Below are 21,702 nucleotides of genomic sequence, written 5' to 3'. Positions count from 1 at the left end.
CGCTGAGCAGGGAGCAGGACGCAGGGTTTGATCCCAGGACCCCAGGGTCATGACCTGAGCCGAAGGCAGACGCTTAACCAACTGAGCCACCCAGGTGCCCCCGGAATACAACTTCTTATCTTGCAACTGCCATGTGGGTCCATTGGAAATCAAAGACACAGTATGGGATCTTAATGATCTTAAAACATTTTGCTGTTTCATCATCTTGGGAATTATTTCATCACTACTCATCTGTTATTTCCAACCATGTTAAAAATTACTAAAATGATAAAACAAAAGAATGCTGGCATCGCCTTAAAAAATAATGTAATAGAGGGCGCCTGGGTGGCTCAGTTGGTTAAGCGACTGCCTTCGGCTCAGGTCATGATCCTGGAGTCCCGGGATCGAGTCCCGCATCGGGCTCCCTGCTCGGCAGGGAGTCTGCTTCTCCCTCTGACCCTCCTCCCTCTCATGCTCTCTGTCTCTCATTCTCTCTGTCTCAAATAAATAAATAAAATCTTTAAAAAAATAATAATAATAATAATGTAATAGATAAATACTCTTTGTAGTCTTTTTTTTAATGTTTTTGCAATGTAGTTGAAAATTTAGAATTTTTCATTTTTTGCTCATATAATGGCAAAGAGAAGACAATACCAGAGGAAGATATTTCACAGGTATTAGAATCATAAGATGACTGCAGCGAGGCAGCAGTATTGACTCAACAATGATGGCAAAATAGATAATACAAGTGAAATCCCAGTCTGAGTCTTATGATGATATCCTAGATGAATTTTCTTAAATTCCAGAGTGAGTGAATTTTTAAGGACAGAAAGGAAATATGGTACTGTATTAGTCAAGTACTGTGGACAAACAGAACCAACAGGATGTGTAGAAATACAGAGGGATGTATTTTAAGAGATTGGTTCACAGGATTTTGGAGTCTTGGTACATGTAAAACCTGTGGGGTAGGCTGGCAGACTAGAGACTCAAGGAAGAGTTTGAGTGCAGAGGCAGACTGTTAGCAGAATTCCTTTTTGCTCCAAGGAATTCATTCAGTCTTTGTTCTGTTAAGGTTCAGTTGATTGGATGAGGCCCACTGCCATTGTGGAGGGCAGTCTGCTTTACTCACACTCCACCAATTTAAATATTAATCTCATTCAAAAAAACACCTGCACTGAAATATCCAGAATAATGTTTGACCAAAATCTGGATGTCATGGCCTAGCCAAGTTGACATGTAAAATTAATCATCACAGGTATTTTTATCTAGTCAGTCATTCAATAGGCATGAGTCCATCACGCAACAGTTTTCATTTTTTTTTAAGATTCTATTTATTCATTTATTAGAGAGCACGCGCACGCACACGCACACACACAGGCACGCACAAGTGAGGTGAGGGGCAGAGGGAGAGGGACAAGCAGAGTCCATGCTCAGCACAGGGCCTGACTCAGGGCTCGATCCCACCACCCTGAGATCATGACCTGAGCCGAAATCAAGAGTCAGACACTTAACCAACTGAGCCACCCAGGAGCCCCCATGCAACATTTTTGTCAAGAATTTGGACTATCCTATTTTGCTAAAAAGACATACTATATTCTTTTATGATGACTTATGCACCAAAATATACTTGATATAATTTGTTAGTGAACAAATGCTAAAGGCAAATGTGTACGCAAAAGTGATTTGAAGGAAATAATAATGTAAGAAATAGAAAATTTATTGGATTGAACATTCTAATCAGTGTTTATAAATATAAAAATAATGGTAAACTAGAACCTATTGGAGATTGTTTGAAATTTGGAATCAGTATTTACAGGATAGATGTTTTTGTATCAGGATTTTCCAGAGAAACAAAACCAATAGGAGATATATACATAATACACACACACATTTATTTTAAGGAATTGACTCCCACAGTTGTGGGGCTTGGCAAGTCTGAAATATGAAGGGTAGGTCAGTAGTCAAGAAACCGAGGCCAGATTTCTAATGTTACAGTGTTAAGGCAGAATTCTTTTCCAAGAAACCGTAGTCTTTTTGGCTCTGAAGGTCTTCAACTAATTGAATGAAGTCCACCCACATTCTGGAGGATAATCTCTTTAAAGTCAACTTTAAATCATATCTACAGTGTTTATCATTGCAGATGTTCATCACATCTACAAAATCTGTATCTTCATAGCAACATCTAGACTGGTGTTTGACCAAACAGCTGTCCACTTTAATCAAGTTGACACATAAAATTAACCATCACAGTCTACCCTTTGTCAGTTTAGCAGCACTTATACACCTATCCTTAAACTATACTTAATCTCCAAGTAAAGGCAATAGCAAAGTCTTACGTTCACCTAACATGACATGACTCGTCCTGCATGCTATCAAAGACAGATTAGCCTTTTCCCCAGAAGAGGATGCAAAGTCCTTGAGTGACATTCACTTTTTTCCTTGGTATCCTGTAAGTTAAATACTATGATGTAAAGTTAATAATATATCTTATGTTGTATGCCAAGGGGATAAGAGGGGGAAGAAAACAAAGTTATTTGCCTTATACATATACACACATATTGATAACAAAATAAGGAAGAAATACTCATAACAGCTATGGTCTTCATTTCTACAGATGGTCACAAGGTCTTAGTTAGCTTCTACTACCCATTCCATATTGCACTGGCTTTCAGCTAGCACCTCAGCTTGTCAGTTCTTTGCCTCGTGGGGTGACCCAAACCTTCATTCCTGAAGCGTCCAGGCCATTAGTAGTCCTGGCTGAAATGGGTTGATGTCGTTTTCCATTGACATTAATCACAGAGCATGGTAGGAGTACTAGGAGATGTCCTAAGAGGTTGCCTATATTCTAGGCATATTCTTCCTTAGCAGTCCAGTTTCCTTTCCCTTCGTCATCAGGATCAATCACATGTAAGCCAGCAAAGTAACTCTCTTCCTTGCCTGCTGATTTCTTTTTGAGAAAAAGTTGATAGTGCAATGATGAAGAGCTGTTGTCCACTTCATCCTGACATATTAACTGAGACTCATTGACAGTACTTAGCACAGGTATGGCACATAGTGGCACTGAATAAAGTATGATGGTTATGATAGCTGTTTTGGGATTGCGGCATTTAGGAGTTGAGGAAGAATTTAAAGATTAGCTCAGTTCTTTCATTTTCTAGAGAAACAACCAATAACGAGCAGTAGAAATGGCCAAGCTCCTGAAACTTTTTTGAATGCCTGTAATGTCAGGAACTCTAAGCAAGTTGTCTCACTCATTACACTTTCTATCAAACTTGTAAGAGAATTATCTTCATATTATTACTAAGAAATTGACACATAAAGAATTTAACAAAACAGATAAATCCAGTCAGTAGCAGAACAAGATAGGAACTCCCAAACTGTTTGAATCCCCAAATTTTACCATTTTATCACATGCCTCTGACTCCCAGTTCTGTTAAAGCATGGCACCTCACCTCACTAAATTGTTTTTCTCAATTTAGAAAGTAACATCTACATCAAGATTAGAAAAGTTCACATAACCCATATTATTGTCAATTATCAATTAGTACCTGTGAGTATAATTTTTTATTGCTCTGTATTGTTTAAATTAACCCACTTGTTATTAATTAGGTAATAATTTATAGTACTACAGCTGGATGTTTTAGATCTAGTCAGATGTTTCTGTTATTTTGTCCAAATATATAAGTTTAAGGGGAAATAGTGGTCATTCACATCTGGTAAATGTTGTAAATGATATAGGAGCTGCTAAAGAGAAAAAAAATCAAATGTTTTGAAACTGTTCTCTCTCTGTATAAAGCAAGCAAATATTAAGGAATTGTATTGGCCTTCCCTGTTCAGTGTCAGATTAGAACCACAGCCCTGTTCTTAATGTATATAGCCTTTGATTACTTTATATTTAGTTATTTAGTTTATTTGTAATTGTTAAAGCGGTTTATAATATATAAAATGTCCCTGTCCAACCAAAAATACTAAAAGAACTTACCAACTAAATGAAGTTTATGAATCATGTTTTACTTATTTTCAATGCCCAAAAAAGCATGTTTAATTATTTATGTGTTTCTTATAATGCATATACATATGTATATTCATTTCTTTCTAGTGTCCCAATTGTTTTATATCTTTTACTACTGTGTCTCTTGTACCTTACTATTAAAAAAAAAAGCTTTTTTATTCTAGCCAATTAAGTTTAAATTATATGTTAAAATCTTAAGTTTTCTATTTTCTTCACATAATTACAGGTAGGATTTATATTAATGAAAAGAACAGTGGTAGTTTACTCTTCCTGTCTGCTTTGAATTTAGGCCTGTTTTTTCAAATGGAAATAGTATTCCAAATTCTGCTATACAACTTTTCAACCTGCTGCTATTTCATCTTACTATGATATAGGTTTTTTTGTTTTTAGTAAAAGTAGCCTTCTAGATTGTATAGATCTCCCTTTGGCTAATTAGGACTTGTGGCATTTTCAGTGTTAATAATGTGAAATTGTGGTAAGTGAACAGTGTTGGGGCGCCTGGGTGGCTCAGTTGGTTGAGCGTCCAACTCTTGATTTTGGCTCAGGTCATGATCTTAGGGTCCTGGGATGGAGCCCCAGGTCAGGTTCCATGCTCAGCAGGCAGCTTGAGATTCTCTCTCCCCTTCTCCCTCTGCCCCTCACCTGACTTGTGCACGCGCGCGCGTTCTCTCTCAAATACAGAAATCTTTTTTATTTTTTTAAAGATTTTATTTATTTATTTGAGAGAGATCGAGCAAGAGAGAGCATGATTGGGGGTGTGGCAAAGGGAGAGGCAGACTCCCTTCTGAGTAGGGAGCCTGATGCAGGGTTCGATTCCAGGACTCCGGATTATGACCCGAGCCAGAGGCAGATAGATGCTCAACTGACTGAGCCACCCAAATGCCTCTCAAATACATAAATCTTAAAAAAAAAAAGTTACATGGATGTCTCTTAAATGGAAAATGTCCCTGTCCAACCAAAAATACTAAAACCCAGCACAATAATTTTACTTTCCTGTACTTACTAATTATTGGATATTTTATCACCTAGAAATTTAATTATATCTATAGCACCAGCATTAAACTTGCATTTTCTAAGATTTTATTTAATTTCATTTTACATTTTTTCAGCTGACATTAAGAAGTGTTTCATAACAAACTGCAGAATTCTTAAATTGAATGATACATCTTACAATAAGCTATGATCAAATTTTTTATTTGTTCGGATGTGTCCTGATAATCTGTTAAAGCTTTCCAGTCTTTCACTACTGAAAATTCAGAGTTAGTACTTGCCATTTCTGAAGGAGTCACATGTAATGTTTTCTAAGCCAAGACTCAGTTTATTCAGAGCAAATGAACTCGAACTGGTGTTGAGTGATCCTTCCCCAGCTGTGTACCTACGTAGACCTGAGCTTGGGAGTCAACTAGTCACTGACTTTACAAAAAAATGTGCGTTGTTAATATTTATACACCAAGGAGATTATGTCAAAACACAAAAATTGCAATCTGTCTTATGTCTGAAAGTTTTAGTCAATTGTTAACCTAATTTGGTTGTGAAAGTTGTAGTTTCTCTGATTAATAATCTGCTATATTTTTCTTAACAGCTGTGCTTACAGTATAATAAAAACAAAACATAGAAGTGAAAATATTCTTTCTAGTACAAAGTAGCTTAACTTTTTAAAATTATTTAATTCTAGCTATACATCTGAGCTGATGACAATTTTGGTTTATTAAACTTTTTTGGTAATTATATAGCTAGCTGTGATTTAGATTTGTTTATTTAAACATTAAAAGAAGATAACTTCTATAGCTAAATATTTTAAATCACGTATTTTCTAAATCAAATATTTTCCCATTAGTGATACATTTGAGATTTTTTTGGTCACATTCACTAATAAGGGGATATGTTAAGGTGATTTTTTTTGTTTTAGGAAGAATTTGGCTATAACGCAGATACCCAGAAGCTACTGGCTAAAAATGGAGAGACTCTTCTTGGAGCCATTAATTTTTTCATTGCCAGTGTGAACACTTTGGTGAATAAAACAATTGAAGATACATTAATGACTGTGAAACAATATGAAAGTGCCAGGTAGGTATACATTTTCATTATATTGTCTGCTTACAGATGGTACATAATTCAGTTAAGGTTTTAGGTTGCATATGGTAGAAATCAATTCTGGCTAACATGGGCAGAAAAAGAACACAGTAGAACATTATAGGATAGCCCATGGAACTAAGAGAAAGGCAGGAGAACAGATTCTAGAAACAAGCAGGAATCAAAAATCAAGATAATGCCTCAGAAGAATCCAATTAGGAATCTAATTAGGACCCTGATGCTGGGTACCTCTGGTACTTGATGTTATCACAGCTACATAAGTCATTTCCAAAAGGCCCCTGAATATTTTGCTTCATTGCCTAGAGAGTGTCTCACTGAGCCTTGGTCATGTACCCAACCCTGCCTGTTAGAGAATTAGGGAGGTGGAGGATCTCCTAGTTTCAGCTTCCTTAGAAAAGGACAGGGCCTTGTGTTCTACTAGGTAGTTACTAGATGCCCTCTATAGATACCTCTACTAGGTAGTTACTAGATGCCTCGTAAGCCTCTCTTCATTCTTATCACTGTTGCTTCCCAGTAGAAGCAGTACAATAGCCAGACTTCCAGTTTCACTTTCTCTTCAATATACAAGCTCATTTTTGCTTCCATGATTTTGTTTGTCGTTGTGGATATCAACAACCTAGCCTTCCACTTATCTATTTTATAATCAGCTTCAAACTCTTTCTTATTTTACCTTTTACATATTTTCATAGCTGTTTATAATGCAGTGTTTTCATACATTTTATACACACACACACACACTCATCATTAATTTCTCTATCATAACCATCCTGTTAGGTAAGCTAAGTACATTTTAGCAGATCAGCAGTAGCATTTTCAACTTTTGAGTCCAGGCCCAATTTTTCTCCCATTCATTCTATTCTGATTTACTTTGAGTTTTTTTTTCCTCTGAACACTTGAAATCCTTATTTCCTGTTATACTTTTTATAGCATAGTTGAGGATAAGTACAAACTATACCTTTTGGAAGTGTAACTTTATGTTTTGGCCCCTTACCCTAGTTTAATGATATGAGAAATGGCTGTGAAAACTCTAAACTGATCTAGTTTTTGTGTGCTTCTTCTTAAGTATGTATTCCCTTATGCTTCACATAAGTAAAAGCCCAAAACCTCTGGAAAGTTAACTTTTAATCTTTTCACAAGAAGAGATGCTTCTGTGTTTATAATTTTAGGTTTAGCATTAACATGTGGTTCTTAATGACTTGGAAATGAAGGTCAAGATAAATAGCTGTGGTTGTTTGGTCGGAGAAGGGTGGAGGTGGGGCTGTGTGCCCTATTTAGGTTTTGGACTTGGTTTTTTACTTTTCTTCATTGTTTGAATTATTTACTAACACAGTGTTAAAATCAGAAGGTGGAAAAAAATAAACAGAAGGAATCCATCAATAGGATATCCCTCAATTACATTGAAGGAATTTCTCAGTAAGATACCCTTCAATAGGACTCCCTTCAGTAACACTCTTAGTAATTGGTTCTCCAGTCTCTAAATCTTTTCGTGGACATTGTCTGTATTTTTCAAAAGAATATTCTGTGTATTTTTTATTTTTATAAATTTTATTTGGTTCTTTTCCACATCTGTTCCTTATTCATGATGTCCTAATTTGTTCATAATGAGTACTCTTTTCCTTTTATCTCTTTAATTCTTTTAAGCATTCTTATTTTCTAGTCTTTCAGATTGTTTTGTGGGTTTTGAAGATGCAAATTCTTTTGTTCCCAAATTCCCACCACCACTTCTTAGTCAAGAACTACATGAATCTAGTTTCTGTTTATGTACTTTGTAATTGTCCACCTATCCTGAAAATATCTCTAGTACCTAAAACATATTTTTGTTTAGTATATTTTAAAATATGTTTTATTTTAGCATATAATATCTTTTTGGCCATTATTTCTAAGGTGCTTTTAAAAAATATTAACCGATATTATGGGATGACTGACTGACTGGCTCAGTTCGTAGAGCATGCAACTCTTGATCTTGGGGTTGTGAGTTCAAGCCCCATGTTGGGCATATAGCTTACTTTAAAATAAAAAAAATTTTTTTCTTAAATATTAGCCTGTAGTAAAGAAGGACAAATTCATCTGATAAGTCACTGAACAATACATGAGTCATGTTTCAATTTGTGGAGAGAAGCCTCTGGCAGTTAAATGTTTGCTCATTTGGAGCCAATTTCAAAGCCAAAATGAGAGCCCATTGGCTTTCTACCTTTTACTTTTGATCATTCAGTCTCAAATTTGAACTGGATTTATCTCAAATTTTCATACCTTTTTAAAAAATTATGATGCACCTGGCTGGCTCAGTCGATGGAGCATGTGACTCGGGATCTCAGGGTTGTGAGCCCCACATTGGGTGTAGAGATTACTTAAAAATAACATCTTTAATAATAATTTTCACATCGTATATTGAGATATCTGACTTAAAGTACAATGTGATAAAAGATCTCAATCTAGGGGCTCAGTCGGTTGAGTGTCTGACTCTTGATTTGGGCTCAGGTCATGATCTTGGGGTCGTGAGATTGAGCCCCACATCAGGCTCCGTGTTCAGCAGGGAGTCTGCTTGAGATTCTTTCTCTCCCTCTTTTGCCCCTTCCCCTGCTTGAGCACGCACCCTCTCTTTCTCTCTCTCTCTCAAATAAATAAATAAAATATTTTTTAAAAATCTCAATCTGTCTAATACATGGGTTTATTTGAAACTTTTGAACAGAGTTATAAATCAGGTTATATGTACTTGGTAGCTGGTTATCAGGAAATCTTTAACAACCTCTGTGTATAGTTTAAAAACTAACGACAATAATGACCTCACCTCATAATTTATTCTCTTTCTATTGAAATTACAATGTGATTTTATTCATTAAGCTTAGCTTGGGGTTTGACTTTCCTATACTATTTATTGAAGTAACCGAGGGATTCACTATTGTAATACTAAAACATTGCCTGCAGAGGGATAACATTTAAAAAGAACCCCAGATTAAAAGTTTCTCAGTAACTGAATTTTTTTCTCTGTCAGAACCAGAATTTACTGACCTTTAGGGCATGGGTCAGCTATTTGATCAGCACAAAAAGTGGCAATTTACGCAAATGTCCGGTGGCCTTTTAATGCTCCCTATTATGCATTGTGTACAAGTATTTCCTAGCCCTGTGGTGCTCTGTGTATAGAAAATCTTGTAACGGCCCATTCAACACTTCTCCACAGCACCACCAACAAGGGAGTCAGTTGTGGTCAAGACTTTTCAGATGTGGACACCTGTTCTGTAGAAGTTTTACATAAGCCATAAAGTAACCAACTATGACTAACTTTACTGATACGGATTCAGTTCAGACTGGCAACCTTGAAGAGTTGCATTTTGAAAATTAGTGTGCTTCTCTTCCTGGTGGTAATGAGCACTGTTAGAGAAGCTCTTACGGAAAGTTTTACTTTGATACCATCTACAAACTCTGGATGTAAAAATTAAGGGATATAAGGTCAGTATTATAACTTTGATTATGTTTATATTAATCTTAACTGTTTAGAAATGTGCTCCGAGGCTGATGAAGGATGTTTGTCTTCACATTAAATCACCATATACCACTATTTTTGTTCTACTTTTTTTCTTTCATTTTTTGTTGTTTTTAGTATATTTACGTCTGGCTATCCCTCCTCTAATTTGGCTATTATAATAAACACTCTAAAGATACTAGTTATTACCAGGTATCCTAAGTACTCTATATTTTTTGTGGAGATTATTATTCTCATTTATAGATGAAAAACTGAAGCAGAAAGAGATAAAATAACTAGCTCAAGACATTAGAGCCAGCAAAGGTCAGAGTGGTCCTTCACTTTGCCCAGAGAACCCATGGTGTTTAACTTACTTGTTATCATTACCAAGTCAATCTTGCCTCCCAAATCTTTAATATCTGTCTCCCCTTCTTAGCCCCACTGCCATTGTCTTGATTCAGTGACTCATTTCTTTTTTGCCCATGGTCTTCTAATTGGTTTCCTTGTTTCTGTTTCTTAATCTACTCCAGTCCATCCTCCATTTCTTACTACTAGAGACGCCTTTCTATTCTGAACAAGTAGAACATGTCACTTTCTAGAGCAGAGTTCTTAAATGGCTTCCCATCACATCACTTGACCTACCAGATTAAATCCGATCCCTTTAGTGTGGCCTGTAGGCCCTGCTTAATGTCAGTCGTGCCTACCTGTCTGACTTTAATTCCTTCCACTGTCATGCTCCAACTTCAGGTTATGACATACTGAATTACTTCCCAAATGTATCGTGGTATCTTACAGATCTGTGCTTTTGTTCTTGCTTTTCTCTTCCTGGATTGCTCTATTTCCCTGCCACAGTCCACCTTGGAAGCTCTTATCATCCTTTAAAATTTAATTTTAGTGTTTTAATTCTGTTTTGATATACCTAATTAGGTAATTCTTCCTCTTGATTTTCACTCTCTCTTATTCTCCCTCCCTCATGGCAGTTACCATTACCTCATTTTGTTGTAGTTGTTTAAGAGTCTCTCTCCCTCTAGACTGCAGGTTTCTTGGAGATAAACTTTTATCTGTTCATCTTTATAGCTCTGGTTTCTAGCATAGTGCCTGGAACATAGAAGGGGCTAATTTAATATTTGTTGAATAAATCAGTGTATCAGTGAATGAATGATTCTCTTCTGGCCCTGAAAGATCAAGTTTGTTAAATTCAGTACAAGATAAAAATAAATTCTCAAGTCAGATTGGAATATAGTTTATGTTGTTTAAAATATTCTTAAAGGGTGCCTGGGTGGCTTAGTCAGTTGAGTATCTGACTCTTGGTTTCGGCTCAGGTCATGTTCCTCGGGGTCATGAGATCGAGCCCTGCGTTAGGCTCCACACTCAGCCAGGGGTCTGCTTGTATTTCTCTCCTTCTGCCTTCCCCCTCCCCCCCCCGCCCCACCTCATGTGCATGTGCTCTCTCTAAAAAGAATAAGTAAGTCTTTAAAATATTCTTAATTGCCAGAGTAAGAGATGTAGGTAGTACTTTAGATATTGAATAAAGAGCTTTAGTTCTAGGGCATAAGTTTTGTGATGCTGATTTTGACTAAATCAGAGGTCACATTGATCTTAACTGAGTACTGAATAGTAGAGACTGCTGGATAAGTCACTGTTTTATAATAAGCAGGTTGGTAGTGTACTTACACAGGTGCTGTGGTAGAGACATTATGAGGTGCAGTGTGATCATGGAGTGGTGGGGGGGTAACTATTTTAGTGGTAGGAGACTATTAGGGAGTAGGCATCTGAACGAGCACAAGGTGTTAAGTGCTCTGTCATAGATGCCATTGTCATGTTCTAAATACTAATATTATGGAAATCCATCCAGAGTTACTCTGTCCCATATGGTAGCCACTAGCCACATGTGTCTGTTGAGCCCTTGAAATGTGGTTAGCCTAAATTGAGATGTGATTAGATGTGTAATATATACAGTGGATTTCAGAGACTCATGAGTACTCCCCCAAAAAGTAAAATAGTTCATTAACAACCTTTTTACATTGATTACATGTTGCAATGATAATATTGTAGATATATTGGGTAAAATAAATATATTGTTTAAAAGGTAAAATTAATTTTTATAATTTTAATGTGACTACTAGAAAATTTTAAGTTACATATGTGACTTGCATTATGTTTCTGTTGTGCCTTGCTGGCTAGACTATACTTTCAGGACTGCTGACTCTCAGTGTAGCTTCGTTTTACCAGTTAAAGTATGTCATCCTAAAGTCTGCTGTCTTCATATGCTTTGCCTTATTGGTATTAGCCAGTTCCCATGTGAGATAGATCACTTGATCTTGTTGGCATTAGGTTTTGACATCTGTTTTTTTAAACTGGTTTTTAAATTTTGGAAATTCTGCTTGTCAGTTAATACTGTACTTTGGGAAAAATAGTTAATGGGATTAATAAGCAGCTCCCCCCCACCCGATGCTTGTATTAATAGCTCTTTGTATTAAAGAAATACATTATTTTAAAAGTATAAGGTGTAATATATGTATGAGAATTACCTGTTAATATATAACATGAGACTGTCGTATATTTCCACCTCACTTCCTGAACTTATTTCACTCTGTTTTTGTAATATGCTTCACTTACTTTGTTCTTTCCAGGATTGAATATGATGCATATCGCACTGATTTGGAAGAACTGAATCTTGGACCACGTGATGCCAACACTCTGCCAAAGATTGAGCAGTCACAGCATCTGTTTCAAGCACATAAGGAAAAATACGATAAAATGCGTAATGATGTTTCTATCAAGTTGAAATTTCTAGAAGAAAATAAGGTAAATTTAGTCTTTACCTTCTGAGATAAATTTTTATGGACTTTAAAATGATGTCACCCCAAAGAGAGATAAATAGAAAGATTTTGTTTCTGTTAGCTCTCTTTCATTACAGTTGCAGAATGGAATTCCACCAGTAATCAGTGTTTGAGTTTTTAGAAGAACCAAAAGTATATTTATCTTTCTGTTATAAAAGTCATAATCAACCCTACTGTACCAGTCCTTCACATGTAACAGTTGGAAAAAAATATTTGATGTTCAACTATTGACCTTCAGATTGGAGTTGGTATCAAATGTTTTTAAAAGTTACATACTTGGAGCACCTGGATGGTTCAGTCAGTGGAGTCAGCTGTTGATCTCAGGGTTGTGAGTTCAAGCCTGTACTGGGTATAGAGATTACTTTTAAAAAGTAAAATCTGAAAATTAAAAAATAAATAATAAAAAGTTACATAATGATAGATTCTGCTTTGAGTATTTTGAGACCTTTTTATTAATGATAGGTACAGACTTCAGAAAGGGAAGAACATTCTTCCTCGTAACTGGTAAATGAGGAATGACTAAAAGGTCCAGCTTAGAGCTGTAGTTAGCATACCCTAGAAGAAACAAGCCAAGAAATCAATTTTCCACATTATTTTTGTATAACATGAACCCATCTAAGGACTAGAACAGTGAGAGCTGAGATGGACCTGCTGTAGGCTTCTATTCTATTCAGAGACTAACAGGCTCCTGAGTTTTGGCTTAAGTAGAGGACAGGTTCCTGTGTTTAATTTTTTTTTTTTTAGATGTATTTATTTGAGAGAGCGTACATGCCAGAGCCCAGTGGGGAAGGAGAGAGGGAGAAAGAGAATCTCAAGCAGACTCCCCACTGAGCGTGGAGCCCGAACAAGGGCTCAGTCTCAAAACCCTGAGATCTTGACCTGAGCCAAATCAAGAGTCAGATGCCCAACCCAGGTGCCCCTGTGTTTAACATTTTTAATATAACATGCATACTCAGTTTTGTGAGGGGGATTACAGTTCTGGAAACAGGGAGAAGCCAATAGTGGGCACAGCACAGAGTAGGTGGAGTGGTTCAGTCTTGTGGAGATGGGGTCTTTCCACTGCATATTGGTGGTCTTCTTGTGATTTTCATATCCTCTGAAGTCACAATAGGTCTTCAAATCTACTTTCTTTAGGTGCCCTCTTAAAATTGTTCTTCACTTGTTGTTGTCTGTTGATATCCTCTTGTTTTCCTTAACCTTTTTTTAGAAACTCTTCTGGCTACCATAAAAGCTGCAGAGTAATACATTTCCTCGGGATCTACCAAGTCCTGCACTACCACTCACTTTTTTTAGCTACAGTGGGTAAAAAGTATTCACCAGAAACAATTACAAGGGCAGTAAAGGAAACTTCAGCAGAGTTATCAGACAGATTGCCCAGCATCATTCCAACAAGAACGCAGTGCAGCCTTTCAGCATTGATTAGCTGAACACGTAAGATGACATTCCTTTTAGTCCATTCATATGTATCTATGTAGATGTATCTCTCTACAGGTATATATGTAGGGAGAGATAGATCAGTTACATAGCTTAACATTTTAATAGATAGGAATATATCAATACTTAGATGTAGATGTATGTTTTAAACATAAAAATATTTTTGACATATTCCTCTATAATAGATCAGCACTATACAGGATAGTGCTAAGTGAGGTACGCTAGCTAGCATTTGAGAGGCTCTCTCCAAAGCTAATTTGAAGGGAAAGAAAGGAATTCACCTAATTTGGGGGTTCAGGACCTCTGCAAATAAAGAAATTGATTGTAGAAAATCCATAAAATGTTAATTGTATTCTTTTGGAATCTAATGGTATTGTGTACTCTTCTCTGGATAGTGAGATTATGGGTAATTTTTGTTTTCTTTATATGTTTCTATATTTTAGATGGTTGTATTGCCTTTATAAAAAAGGAGAGAAAGTGGGGCGCCTGCGTAGCTTAGTTGGTTAAGCGTCTGGCTCTTGATTTCAGCTCAGGTCATGATCTCATGGTGGTGAGATCGAGCTCCAGGTCGCATTCCACACTAAGTGTGGAGTCCGTTTAAGATTCTCTTTCTCACTCTCCCTCTGCCCCTCCCCCCGCAAAAAAGAAGAGAAAGTAATGTTGAAAGAATCAGTACCCCAAAGCAACTATGCTTATTGGTCCTTGCCAGGGTAAATAGGAAAATTACACAAGGATAAACAATGGCCATGTGATTGCTACATGTCTTACTCTAACTATTTTGGAAACTTAGGAGATAGCCAGATGTAGACATGAATCAGGGAAGGCACTTATTTGTCAGTTACTATGCATTTTACACATATTCTCTCACCTGTTCCTCATAACAATCTTCATACTTTAATTCTTTCAGTAAATATTATTGAATACTTTATATACTGGGAATATGTCAGGGAACAAAAAAGACAATCTCTGTCCTTTTGAGGCTGACATTCTTATCAATCAGATACACTCATCATCCATAGCTTACAGATGAGTGAGTTCGTTTTACATCATCTTCTGTGATCATATATGCCCTTTGCTTCTGATCTTTGGAACCTCTGTCTCCCTAATCTATCCACTGTAAAGTCGTTCCTCACTTATTAGGAAGAGTTGTATGACATACCTAGGCTCTTTCCCTTCATGTGTCCAGGAGAAGTTCTAGATTCTGGGAACATCAAAATCAGTATTTGAGCTGTGGAAAATAGACTGAAGAAATTATTTGGGGCCGGTCTATATCTAGTATCATTACTGCCTAAAGTAACCCTGTGTTGTATCTGGAAAACAGCTATCATGCTAATGTGAGAAATAGAAAGGTACAGAGGTGGCAGGGAGAAAAGAAATTGTGTACTTTCTCCTCTGCCCTTGCTTTGCCTCACTTGACTTATGCTGTGCTGTGCTCTGCTCTGCACTAGAGTTGAGCAGCATAGGCTAATGAATAGGCAAGGTAGACTGTGTCCTTTGTAAAAAATTCCAGATTAAGAGTGTGAAAACTTGGGTTCCAGACCCGCTCCTACCACCTGCTTACTTCATGATCTTGGATGGGACTCCAAACCTTTGTATTTTCTTCCAGAAAATGGGGGTAAATCATGCCTTGTGTTAAGTGAGTGAGAAAAACACACTGTCCTCTGTAAGGTATAAAGTACTGTTCACCAGTATTTATAGGATTCCTACTGTGTGCCAGGCCCTTTGCTAGGTGAAGGGGTGAAGGAGAAAGAAAATAAAGTTCATGATCTTAGGGAGTTACAAAAGCATAAGATGGGTTTGTTTTCTAGAAATTATCACCTTCACCCCTTCCCCTGGTGGCTTTTAAACTTAACCTGTATCCTGCCTACTTTGTGTCTTTTTTGCTGATACGAGCAGAAATTGACATTAGAAAAGATGTGGCAGGAGACATGAACTGTTTATTTCAACATATTAATTTGAAATACTAAATTTATATCATTTGGCATTAGGTAAGCAATACTTTCTCAGTAGTAAGTAAGGATAATGAATTGACCATTCAGGGAAGTCTTTTAAGATCCGTGGAAGTCTTTAAGATCCATGGAAGAGATAGGACTTCAGCCTAGCCTTGAAAGATCAGGAGGACAGGCCTAAGAGAAGTGGGAAGAGAACCTGCTTGGCAAGGGCAGTGGCCCACATGTACGAATAGAGGAATATTCATGTTTAGTAGAGAAGTAGACTACCATAATGGGACATAACCTTGACATGCTTTAAAGGAAAAGAGAATCAGAAAGGTAATTGGAAGCCACGTTGCATTGAGCCTTGAACACATAAAGATTGAATTGTGGCCTCAAAAAGGATGCATGCTGAGCAATGAGGGACCAGCCAGGTTATCTCTGTAAAGTTTCAGTGTCTGTCAGATGGCTCTCACATCCCAACTTTATCTAGTTGGCATCAGAGAATTTGTAAAGTTAGGGGGCGTCTGCGTGGTTCAGTCAGTTAAGTGTCTGCCTTCAGCTTAGGTTGTGATCCCAGGGTCCTGGGATCCAGCCCCACGTCGGGTTCTCTGCTCAGCGGAGCCTGCTTCTCCCTCTCCCTCTCCCTCTGCCTGCTGCTCTGCTTGCTTGTGCTTGCCCTCACTCTCTCTCTCTCTCTCTTTCTCTCTGTCAAATAAATAAATAAAATCTTCTTACACTATTGGTGGGAATGCAAGTTGATACACCCACTTTGGAAAACAGTGTGGAGGTTCCTCAAAAAATTAAAAATAGAGCTACCCTATGACCCAGCAATTGCACTCCTGGGTATTTACCCCAAAGACACAGATGTAGTGAAAAGAAGGGCCATATGCACCCCAATGTTCATAGCAGCAATGTCCGCAATAACCAAACTGTGGAAAGAGCCGAGATGCCCTTCAACAGATGAATGGATAAAGAAGATGTGGTCCATATATACAATGGAATATTACTCAGCCATCAGAAAAGATGAATATCCAACTTTTACATCAACATGGGTGGGACTGGAGGAGATTATGCTAAATGAAATAAGTGAAGCAGAGAAAGTCAATTATCATATGGTTTCACTTATTTGTGGAACATAAGGAATAGCATGGAGGACATTAGGAGAAGGAAGGGAAAAATGAAGGGGGGGAAATCAGAGGGTGAGATGAACCATGAGAGACTATGGACTCTGAGACACAAACTGAGGGTTTTAGAGGGGAGGGGTGTGGGGGGATGGGTTAGCCCGGTGATGGGTATTAAGGAGGGCACGTACTGCACGGAGCACTGGGTGTTGTACGAGAACAATGAATCATGGATCACTACATCAAAAACTAATGATGTGATGTATGGTGACTAACATAACATAATAAAATAAATTTAAAAAAGAAAATCTTAAAAAAAAAAGAATTTGTAAAGTTAGGAGTAACAGAAAAAAAAAATGACTTAAAAACATTCTTCGGGCACTATAGTTCAAAGGCAGAAAGAAAGTAGAAGCACACAAACCAGCAAGGAATCCTTTATAGCCAAATGAAATGATGAAGAGCCTGACCTAGGGTTGTTGCAGTAACAACAGAAGGGAAAGAATACCGTAATTTCAAGGCTGTGTGGCAGGGGTTGGAAATCAACAGAGGAAGCTAGTTTGGCTGGAAGGTTGTGAGGGATGAGGGATGGGTATTCGTTCCATTTAACCCAGTGTTTAGTTTGAGGCGATGACAAAATATTCACGTGGGAATAGTTGGTAGGAAGTTAATGATATGAGTTTGGAGTTTGGATGCGCAGGGTCAAGGCTTCAGAGATAAAGGCTTGGAAGTCATTGCCTTTTGAGAATAAAGAATAACATTGTTGTCACATCTTCTTTTGACCTTTCTTACTATAAAATTTTTTAAAATTTGCCTTTATTCTCAAGGATTTATGTTCTTAGAGAGTCTAGAGATAGTCTTTGTTTTCAGCTTTCCACAGTTGTCATTAACCTGAGTTTCAATTTGAACTCTGTAATCAGTGGTGTCTAAAATAAAATCTATAAAGAAACCCTGTTCTTTTTATCTTACTTAACTCTTCAAAACTGTAAAGAGGTAATACTGATCTCTGTTATTTTAAGCAATCAGTAGCTGTAATTTGGGTGAAGACTTAGATTCATGAGAAAACTTTTTTTTTATTGTTGAGCAACTTTTACTGTTTTATTTTTAATAGCTCTAACAAAGGGAGGAAAAAGCAAGCCTTTAGGCCTAGAAACTGTCATCCTTGTTTGCTTTCTTAGCAGTGTGATCAAATCTTGTTTTTTTCTTCTTCTGTTAAACTATAACTGAATTTGTACCTTAATATCTCTTTTATACGTAGTTGTCAGATAACCTTCTTAGCACTTGGATTTTAACAAAATATATACTCTTCCTATTTCTTAAATATTGTATATTGAATTTTTAAAAGCATAAGTTATTTGAAACATCGTTGAGTGTGCTAGTTTATAATTTGATAATGTCCTGAAGGCTACTGCTTTTTTTTTAAAGCTGTTTTTGCAGCTTTTGCGGGGAGGAAACTTTCTTCAGTTTCTCATTTCATGGCTTTTGGAGTGTCTTCCCATAGCAACACTTCTCTTCTAAAATGAGAGGCCAGATAACCAAACAACTAAAATGGTGCATAAAGTAAAAGCAAATAATCACTGAGTAAAGGACTAAGAACCATTCCAGTGACTGTTGTAATAAATTTTCATAGCCAAACATTGTGAGAATGTTTTGTTTGTTTCATTCTTAGAACTTTAAAAAAGACTTTTTTTTTTGAGAGAGAGATTGAAAGGTCGAGTCTTAGCTGTATTTTAGAAAATCAAAGTGTTATATGTCCTTAGTCTAGCCTTCCTTTCTGGCAAAACAGAGGAAATAGGTGTGTAAAATACACACATTCCTTTGTTTGTATATGCATTCATGCTGAGTGATAGTGCATATATCTCTTATTTGTCATTTACTCTTAATGGAGAAACTAGAATTCTTCTATTATGTGAAATCCATACTTTTATCCACCCACTCCTAAGATATATTGTGTTTACCTTTAACCTAAACAACTCTTACTCATCTCTGATATTCTCTTCCTTGTTTTACTAAACAGTTGAGTTGCATAGCAGTAAGAACGAATTAGGCTCTTCTAATGTTTCTCTTTTAATCATTATTTCTCCTTTTCGAGACCTTTGAGTAGTGTTACATGAGCTGTTTTGTGACTTAAGGCAGTTTATTTACCTTTTATTGTTCCTTTCATGGTTCAAAACAAAATATAGACTGCTTTAGTAAAGAGAAGAAAATAGATATTTCTGTTGTTTTGTAGACTTTGTGAGAAAGGTACCATGCCTCCTTTCACAGCCTTCATGATACCTAGCAATGTTGTTAAATATATAGTAGTTATTTTAGCAAATGTGTGCTTGCATTTCTTCCCAGGATTAGAGGCACACTGCAGGGAAGACAAAGAGATGGAAGAAAATGAGAGTCAGCCACGACAGGATAGAAGGGCAAATCCTGATTATGTCATTCTCTGCTTTAGTGAGGGCAGAGCGTGCTCTCAGAATGCCGCTATGGTCTGTAGTGCATACTGCGGCATGGAAAGAGGAAGCAGAAAATTAGAGAAAAAATATGCACATCAGTGTGAGCAATTCATGTTTATTTTTTCTAAACAACTTTTTATAGGGTTAGAATCACATAGAATATGAAAAAAGTAAGTGAAGATTAATATTTCCTTTAAGATAACTATAATTTAACTTGGGAGTGGTAAATCTCTTTTCAGGGCTACTAATGCGTTAGAGGGGAAAAACCTGAATGTATCAGAAGATTCAACAAAGCAGCTTAGGGTATAAATCAAAAGTAAGAATCTTGTTAATGCTATTATATTCTTATTTTAAGAAAGATGAAATATACTCTTACTTTAAGGTAATGTCAGTTAATCAGCTGTATCCATTAAATGAAGGGTTTTTTTCCTTTGTTATATTTCAGTGACTTGAGGATGACAGTGGGGACAGGAAAAGATGAGCCAGACTTGGGAATGTATCCTGCACACATATTTGATTAATATAGTTGGAATCTATCCTGGACACATGTTTGATTAATATACTTAATTTAAATAACCTTTTAAAAAAATAATAGTCATTTTGAATCAGATTGATAAAAAGACTTGTTTACACTCAACACTGTATTTCATATATAATCGTAATAATATTCCTGTATATTAGGACTTGTTTTCTAATATATTATTAATACACTATATTTTCTAATATATTTCAAACTTATTTCATATGTGTCTTATAATGAATTTAATTTTTCAGAAAACAATGCATGAACTAAAATGGGAAGGAGGAGAAAAAGGGAAGACACAGAATAAAACACCTAGAACAAAGTAAACATACTCATGTAATTTGAGTCAGCTATATACGTAGTTGTGATGATTCAGTGACTATGCAAATACATACTGTAATAGGAAATACTTGAAACCTAGTACATTTTTGTAAAAATAGGCTATAAATGTTTGGAAAAACTTGGAAGGCAGAGGTATTCTTTGTTTGCTAAAGCTTCTCTTTGAGAGGAAAAAAAGTACACCTCTGAATTTTAAAAATGGATATTTCCTGCCAAATTTTAAGAAGGATGTTAATTATTACTCTATATGTACAAGCACATACATTCTTAAAATCTTCTTCTCCGTTGTCAAAAGGACCCTAACTTCTTACTCTTGATACTTTTTAAATATTCATACCAATGACTTTACTATCATCTTTATTTCTATAACTGGAGGTACAAACAGTTCTCTTGGTATTTGCTCATAGGTCAAGTGAAATTAAGTTCCACAGGTAAAAGGACCATACTGGTTCTAAATAAAAAATTAACATTTATGGACTGAAATGTGGAAGTATGTGTAATAAGCAACCTCAACACTATGCCAAATATGATTACTTACATTTGGATTTTGTGAAACATTCCCTAACTCATGCACATTTACTTCCAGACTTAATTCCTGAGTATATTTCATCATATCATTTCAGGTTGTTATTGTTCTTTTTTTCATTCATTTAACAAACTTTTATCAGATATATACGTGTGCCAGGAAGTGTTCTAGATATTGGTGATACCCAGTGAGCAAAACCAAAAACAAATTCTACCCTCAAAGAGCTTGTAGACTAATAAAAGTAACAACAGTGATCAAATCACATCAAAATATATATATAAAATCTTGACTGTGACCAGTGCTCTCAAGGGGAGGTACACGGTTCATTAAGAGTGGCTAGGGCAGGCTACCATGAGAAAGTGATGTTGAGCATTAACTAGGTAAAGTGAGAAGCAAAGAGTATTCCAAGTAGAAGAAACAGCATGTGTAACAGCCCTGTGACAGAAAAGGGTGTGGTGTGCTCAGGGAATAAGTATGACTGGAACCAGTGCAACTAGAGCATAGAGAGATGACTGGGAGGCAAGCAAAGGCCAAACCATGCAGGCCTTATAGACTACATTAAGGAAAAGTTTATTTTAGTATCGGTAGGGACCCATTGAAAAAATTCTTGGCAAATGATAAGCTTAAAATATGGCGCATAGATCTTAGTTGGAACCTAAGAGTAAATATAGTAGTTTAGACAAGAGATGATGAGAGCTTGTTTAGGGTGGTGGTAATGGAAATGGAGTGAACTGAAGGTGTTGAGAGATATTTAAATAGTAAAACAAAAATACATATAAAAGACTAAGAGCAAATTGATGTATAATTAGCATCTTTAATTTTTTATTCCTTTATTCATCAAATATTCATCAGTTTTTTATGTGCCGGGGTTAAATAGTAGAAATACAATGTTCTTGCCATTATAGAGCTTATGGTCAAGTAAGAGAAATAGGCATTAACCAAATAATTACATAAATACAAACTATGACAAGTGTTGTAAAGGGGAAATTGAGGAGC

General features: G+C 36.4%; 1 protein-coding gene across 4 annotated transcripts in view; it reads left to right on the top strand.

Moving 5' to 3' along the window:
* ARFIP1 (ADP ribosylation factor interacting protein 1) overlaps positions 1-21,702 on the top strand; it is a 112,764-nt gene that overhangs the window by 76,125 nt on the left and 14,937 nt on the right. For all 4 annotated transcript variants that reach the window (XM_044912867.1, XM_021698859.2, XM_044912866.1 and 1 more), the window contains 2 exons: positions 5,901-6,058; positions 12,179-12,353. In XM_044912867.1, the coding sequence (XP_044768802.1) occupies positions 5,901-6,058; positions 12,179-12,353 (333 nt within the window). The remainder of the gene's footprint in view (positions 1-5,900; positions 6,059-12,178; positions 12,354-21,702) is intronic.

This window comes from Neomonachus schauinslandi, chromosome 2 (assembly GCF_002201575.2).
Source record: "Neomonachus schauinslandi chromosome 2, ASM220157v2, whole genome shotgun sequence".
NCBI lineage: Eukaryota > Metazoa > Chordata > Mammalia > Carnivora > Phocidae > Neomonachus > Neomonachus schauinslandi.
Note: the sequence above shows the minus strand (reverse complement) of the source record. Positions and strands in the feature narration are given on the sequence as shown.